Source organism: Cervus elaphus, chromosome 9 (genome assembly GCF_910594005.1).
Source record: "Cervus elaphus chromosome 9, mCerEla1.1, whole genome shotgun sequence".
Classification (NCBI taxonomy): domain Eukaryota; kingdom Metazoa; phylum Chordata; class Mammalia; order Artiodactyla; family Cervidae; genus Cervus; species Cervus elaphus.
The window spans coordinates 12,606,543-12,613,963 of record NC_057823.1 but is presented as its reverse complement, the minus strand read 5'-3'; the positions used below and the strand labels follow the sequence as shown (position 1 = coordinate 12,613,963).

General features: G+C 41.5%; 1 protein-coding gene across 1 annotated transcript; it reads right to left on the bottom strand.

Moving 5' to 3' along the window:
* Positions 1 to 6,178: 6,178 nt before the first annotated feature.
* LOC122699348 (olfactory receptor 7A17-like) lies at positions 6,179 to 7,165 on the bottom strand. The gene has a single exon (XM_043911178.1). The coding sequence runs from the start codon at positions 7,133 to 7,135 to the stop codon at positions 6,179 to 6,181; it is 957 nt and encodes a 318-aa protein (XP_043767113.1). The 5' UTR covers positions 7,136 to 7,165.
* Between the last annotated feature and the right edge of the window lie 256 nt (positions 7,166 to 7,421).

Genomic DNA, 7,421 nt, shown 5'->3' with positions numbered 1-7,421 from the left:
GCAGGCTACAGTTCATGGGGTTGCAACCAGTTGGACACAACTGAGTGACTAACACATGACCATTAAACTATCTTAGCATGTTATAGTGATTGTCAGATTTAATTTTTTAAATAGTGCAATTTTTGAGGTAGCACTTTTAAGAACTCCATTCTCCATTGTCAGATTGGAACTCAGAAGGATTTAGTGTTCTGCTTAAAAGTACAAACCAAGCAAGGGCTGGAGTCTGGATTGAGGTCTTTCAGTTCTGGAACTCTGTCCCAGTGATTCTCAACCAGACATGGTTTTGACACTGGAGATACTTGGCAATATCAGAAGGGAAGCTACTAATCTCCTGTAAACACAGGAAAGCTCCCAATACAAACATTTCTCCTTCCCAAGGCAGCGTAAGAATGTGAGTAATCCTATTCCAGATAAGAATATCTATAAATTCACTGTCCATACAAATCACCAAGGTCTGTGGTTCAAATGCAGATTAGGATTCCTCAGGTCTCTAGTGGTCCAGGGACTGTGTCTCTGATCATTTGAGCCAGAATATCAGATTCCAGTTCAAATTCTTTACACCCTGATAAAAAGGGAACTTCTTTAACACTACCACTGGTGGTCCTTTTATACTTGCCACTCCAAATAATCTTTTCAGGGCCCTGTGTATGTCTTCATACCTTAGACTATAGATGAAGGGGCTCAGCATGGGTGTGATCACAGTGTACATCACCGAGGTGATTGCACTTGACTCTGAGCAGAAGGGCATGAGTAGCCACAGGGCTGAGGTCCACTCAAAGCCCATCCAATGAAACAAGGATACAAGTGAGAGGTGAGATGCACAGGTGGAAAGCAATTTGTACTTCCCCCAAGCTGATGGTGTTCCAGATAGAGAGGAACCTATCTTAGAGTAAAGGATGCCAGGTAAGACATTTGTTCAGTCACTCAGTTGTATCTGACTCTTTGTGACCCCATGGATGGCAGCACGCCAGGCCTCCTGGTCCATCACCAGCTCCCAGAGCTTGCTCAAACTCATGTCCATCGAGTCAGTGATGCCATCCAACCATCTCATCCTCTGTTGTCCCCTTCTCCTCCTGCCTTCAATCTTTCCCAGCCTCAAAGTCTTTTTTAACAAGTCAGCTCTTTGCATCAGGTGGCCAAAATATTGGAGCTTGAGCTTCAGCATCAGTACTTCCAGTGAATATTCAGGATTGGTTACCTTTAGTATTGACTTGTTTGATCTCCTTTCAGTCCAGGGGATTCTCAAGAGTCTTCTCCAACACCACAGTTCAGCAGTATCATTTCTTCGATGCACAGACTTCTTTATGTCCCAACTGTCACATCCATACCTGACTACTGGAAAAACCATAGCTTTGACTACATGGACTTTTTTCGGCAAAGTCCCTGCTTTTTAATATACTGTCGAGGTTTGTCAAAGCTTTTCTTCCAAAGAGCAAGTGTCTTTTAATTTCGTGATTGCAGTCACCACCTGCAGTGATTTTAGAGCCTAAGAAAATAGTCTCTTACTGTTTCCATTGTTTCCCCATCTCTTTCCCTTGAAGTGATGGAACCAGATGCCATGATCTTAGGTTTGTGAATGTTGAATTCTAAGAACGCCTTTTCACTCTCCTCTTACACTTTCATCAGGAGGCTCTTTAGTTCCTCTTCACTTTCTGCCATAGGGTGGTCATCTGCATTTCTGAGGTTATTGCTATTTCTCCTGGCAATCTTGATTCTAGCTTGTGCTTCATCCAACCCAGCATTTCTCATGATGTACTCCGCATATAAGTTAAATAAGAAGAGTGATGATATACAGCCTTGATGTACTCCTTTCCCAATTTGGAACCAGTCCATTAAACCTGGAATACAACAGTTTCAAATTACATCATCATGTCATTAAGAAAGATGTCACAATTGACTAGATGGACCTCTTATTGCTTTTACAGGAAAAGTACAGAATTCCAAGAAGGTACAGAAGGACTGTTGCAACACTGTTAATCTTTGTAACAGAGAATGTAGGGCACTCGTGAACCAAATACCAGAACCAGCAATCCACAAAATGTGTGTGTTGGGGGCTGGGGGATATTCATGGTGACTGGGTAGTGCAGAGTTTGACAGACGGCCATGAAGTGGTCATAGGTCATTGTGGTCAGTACAATGCTGCCCAAATCTACAAAGAGTAGGTAACAGTATATTCACAGGTTATGGCTTTGCCTTCTTTGGGATGGTGGTGAATGTGAAACATATCTTAAAAGAACAGATTGGAAAAGAATTACATGGGTGTGTGGAGGTGGGAGTCAGTGATGGTGGCCAGGATAATGAGCAGGTTTTTAATCACAGTGATCTGGAACATGGGAGAATATGTGCAATAATAAGGTGCTGCAGTTCTGGTTTCTCTAATTGCAGAAGAAATGGTGAAATTCGTGTATCATTTCCTGGTCTCATGTGGCCCTCATCAACTTTTGGATTTTTGTCTCTTTGTAATAGCCATTCTTCCTGTGGAAGGTGTACCTCATTGCAAATTTGGTTTCTCTTTCTTTGAAGATTAATGATGTTAAGCCACTCTTCTTGTGTCTGTTGGCCATGTGTATGTCTTCCTTGGGAGAAAATGTCTAATGAGGGTCCTCTACCCATTTTTAATATGGTTCTGTATTTATTTATTTAATGGAGTTGACTTAGTCTGATATATAGTTTAAGTTTTCTGTTTCTGCCTATCAACTTGATCTTTTGGGTAATTTTGCCTTCTCATTTCAAGTAGAAGAGACGACTTCAACTTTGCTTAAAAGAGAGTTCTGGGTGCTGAACTCCCTCAGCTTTTCTTTATCTGGGAGAGCTTTTATTTCTTCTTCAAATGCGAAGGATACCTTTGCTGAATGGAGGATTCTTGGCTAGCTGTTTTTACATCACGATAGTTTGAGAATGATATTCCATTCTCTCCTGGCCTGTGGAATCTGTGCTAAGAAATTTATTGATAACCCAATGTGGGTAACTTTGCAGGGTGCTCACTTTTTTTCTGGACACCTGTAATATTCTTTCTTTTTAATAACTTTTATTGAAATGTAATTGATTTACAGTGTCATATTAGTTACAGGTGTACAGCAAGATTATACGCACACACACACATGCACACACACACACACACACACACATATATATATATATTCTTTTTTCCATTATAGATAATTACAGTATATTGAGTTTATTTCCCTGTATTTAATTCCCTAGTCCCTTGTGGATTGCCTATTTTAAATATATATACTAGTATACAAAAACAGCATTCTTTCACTGACTTTTGAAAAAAGAATTTATTTATTTATTTGCTTTATTTCTTTTTATTTTCCATTTATTTTTATTAGTTGGAGGCTAGTTACTTTACCATATTGTAGTGGTTTTTGCTGACTGCCCCGAGTCTGCCTTGCCCTGCGGGGCCTTTCTCTGGTTGCGGAGGTGGGGGCGCTACTCCTCACGGCGGTAGGAGGACTTCTCACCGCGCTGACCTCTCTGGCTGCAGAGCGCGGGCTCCACACGACAGGCTCAGCAGTTGCGGTGCCCCGGCTTCGTGACTCTGGTGCGTGTGGAATCTTTCCCGACCAGGGATCAACCCAACGCCTGTTCCCGCCTTGGCAGGCAGATTCTTACCTATTGACCCACCAGGGAAGTCTTTTCTTTCATTGACTTTTGACAGTTTTAATATGTGTGTGTTGGAGAAGGTCTTTTGCATTGAAACATTTATGTGTCCTATTGTAATACCTCTGTGGATGTGTGCATTCGGTTCCTTCCCCAGACTTGGGAAATTCTCAGCTATTATTTCTATGCATAATCTCTCTGTTCCTGTCTCCCTCTCTTCTGCTTTTGAGACACCCAGTATCCTTCTTACTGTTCTGGTAGAGTCAGAAGTTTCTCAGAGAATATCGTCATTAAAAAAACAAATAAAAACAAAACTCAGTTCTGTCCTCACACCTACCTGAATCATTCTACCTTTGAACTCAGCCTCTCTACTCCACATGGTCTCCACTTCCACTGCTTTGCAATTCATCCTTCATCTCAGTTACTGAGTTCTTCAGCACCAGAATTTTTGTTTACTTACGTTTAACAGCTTTCATCATTCTGGAAACTGTTCCTTACGGTCATTATTTTTATTCCTCAGCTAACTGAAATGTCTTTATGAGTTTTCTTGTAGCTTGCTGAGCTTCTTCATGACACTATTTTGAATTCTCCACTTGCTTGATCACAATCTTTCCTGACTTTAAATTATTTCATGGAAAACTGCCGTTTTCTTTTTGTGATTCCATGTTACTGTGGTTTTTCATGGTGCTCAGGGGGTTGCTCCTCTGTCCATGCATTTGAAGGAGCACAGTTTTCTTATGTAGGTAAAGCCTTGTACACTTTGATTCTAACAATTCAACAGATTGCTAACAGAAGTCCTTCTACGTTTTTCAATTAAGTGACTTTGTGGCACAAGTTTTTGGTTTCTTTCACATGAGCTGCTTCTGGCTATATGTGAGGAACTGCATTTTTTGCATTTCATGGCCTCTTCCAGAGGCATTGTTATTGTCCTGCCATCAATGTTTGTGCCTCCAGCATCACTGGTGACCTGGTGTTGTCAGTGTCCCTGATGTGGCTGGCATCTTTGCTGGGGGTCCCAGAGTGGTTGGTGCTATTGCCACACCCAGGGTGACCTTGTTTGAGGCCCCCCCCCCCACCACTGATGCCAAGTTCCCTGTGGCTGCAGGTGCCGCTGCATCCAGGAGGCCAGGGTTACAGGCACCACCCCCAGGGGTACTACCAGGGGTTCTGGGGCTATGGGCTCAGTTGCCTCAGCCATGGGGGTGGGATCAGCATCACTGCCTCTCCTGTTCCCCTGGTTCTACCTCCTCTATGTGAAAAATCTGCTCAGCTTCAGATGTACAACTGTGTGTATCTCTGGTGGCCTGATGTGTTGGGTAGAAAAAACTTTACTTATGGGTGATGTTATCTACAGGTTGTAGATTGAAGGGGGGAGACAAAGGGAGTGTCTTCTTCGACCATAATATTGATGTCACCAATGATAAAATTTTCCCCCAAGCTATAAGATTAAAATTGGGGCTTCCCAGGGGGCTCAGTGGTTAAGAATCTACCTGCCAATGCAGGAGATGCAGGTTCCATCCCAGGGTCAAGAAAATCCCCAGAAAGGGAAATGGCAACCCACTCCAGTATTCTTGCCTGGAGAATCCCATGGACAGAGGAGCCTGGTGAGCTACAGTCCAAGGGATCACAAAGATCGTACACCACTGAGGACACATGCATAAGCATAAGATTAAAATACACAAATAAATGGAGTAGACTATCATATATTAGTGAGGAAAGAACTGCTACATGGCTCCATACAACCTCATGGATGAGCTTTAGAATTCCAACATACAGAACTACAGAGAAACATAGACTCGAGAAATCCAGCAGAGATCAGGACAATTCCTTAATATTAAATTTCATTTGATAATAAAGACATCATATTAGAACAGTTACTGTTAGGATGAGAGGTTATGCAGCAACAAGTAATTGAATAAAATACAAAATGGTATAGAACTGAGATCAACTCCAATAATCTCATTCTATGCATTTATTCTGATCTTTAAAGATAGCATTCACTACTCTGTTTTTTAATTGTATTACAGATAACTATATTAAAAGTTATTCCATTGCAGTTTCCTCCCAGGTAAGCAGGACATTGGCAAACATGTTTGCACAAATTGTGACCTGAACCACATGACTGGATAGGTGGTCAAGCTCTCTAGTGAGTCATCTTTGATCATGAGGTATAGACACATACTATGCATACAGAAAGATTTGATCCTAGAATAATGCAGAGTTTGGAGCAATGGCTCCTTGTGCATTGAAAATCTGCCTATAACATTGCAATCAACCCTCCTTATCCATAGGTCCACACCCTATGATTCAGTCAACCCTTTTATAGAATTATATAAATTGCCTTGGATTTCACTTGTACACTTTTTTACATGAGTAATATATCTCATGACAATTTTTACCAGAAAGCAAGGCAAAAATTACTCCGGATGACATTTGTCATTTAAGAAAGTATTATTCCTCATGTCACTCCATAAAAAATAGAAATGTCCAAATATTCATATCCAAAGTTTGGAAAATTTTGAAGTAGAAAAAAGCACAACTTTAAAAAAATACCAATGCAATCAAGGGCACTTCATCTGCCCCAGGACAGTTGGCCTTTTATACCTACTATCCCACAGACTCTCTTCAGAGCCCCCTTTATGTCTTTGTTCCTCAGACTGTAGATGAATGGGTTCAGCATGGGTGTGACTACAGTGTACATCACGGAGGCTGTTGCACTTGAGTGTGAGCTGTGTGTAGCAGCAGAGCTAAGGTACACCCCTAGGCTCGTACAATAAAATAATAAGACAACTGAGAGATGAGATGCACAAGTGGAAAATGCTTTAAACTTTCCCTGAGTTGATGAGAGTCTTCGTATGGAAGAGACTATCTTAGAGTAAGAGTAAATGATACCAGCAAATGGCCCCCCAGCTAGAAGCACTGATGCCAAACACATCACCACGTCATTCAGAAATGTGTCAGAACAGGCAAGTTGGACCATCTGATTGAGTTCACAAAAAAAGTGGGGAATTTCCACCTCTCTATAGAAGGTCAGTCGCAAAACCATTAAACTTTGTAACAAGGAATTCACAGCACTCATCATCCAGGACACCAGCACCAGCAGTGCACAGAGCCGAGGGTTCATGATGACCATGTAGTGCAGGGGGTGGCAGATGGCCACAAAGCGGTCATAGGCCATCACTGTCAGGAGGAAGTCATCTAATCCTGCAAAGAATATGTAAAAATACACCTGGATGATACAGCCTTCATAGGTTATGACTTTGCTCTGGGTCTGGATATTCTGCAGCATCTTTGGGATGGTGGTGGAGGTGAAGCAGATGTCTACAAAGGACAGGTTGGAGAGGAAGAAGTACATGGGGGTGTGAAGGTGGGAGTCAGAGATGGTGACCAGGATAATGAGCAGGTTTCCAAACACAGCAATCAGGTACATGGTGAGGAAAAGCCCAAAGATGAGGGGCTGCAATTCTGGATCCTCTGAGAATCCCAGAAGGAAAAATTTAGAACATTGTGTATTGTTACCTGGTTCCATGTGGTGGAGGTGGCTACCAGGAGAAATAAAAATAACATGAGTAATTTTCACACAAATTGGCATAACTCACATAGTGCAGTTTCTATTTTGCTCTCAATAAATTAATTTTAATATCTTGTGTTTAGAAAAGTTCTATTTCATCTCTACTTGGGCATTTTTGACCCATTCTCAGCATATTCCCAAAGAAATCATGCATTCTACAGTTGTAATAAGAAATATTTTCATACATTTCAAGAATATATATTGACTGTCAACCATGTTCAAAGCACATATTGCTTAGTTGCTA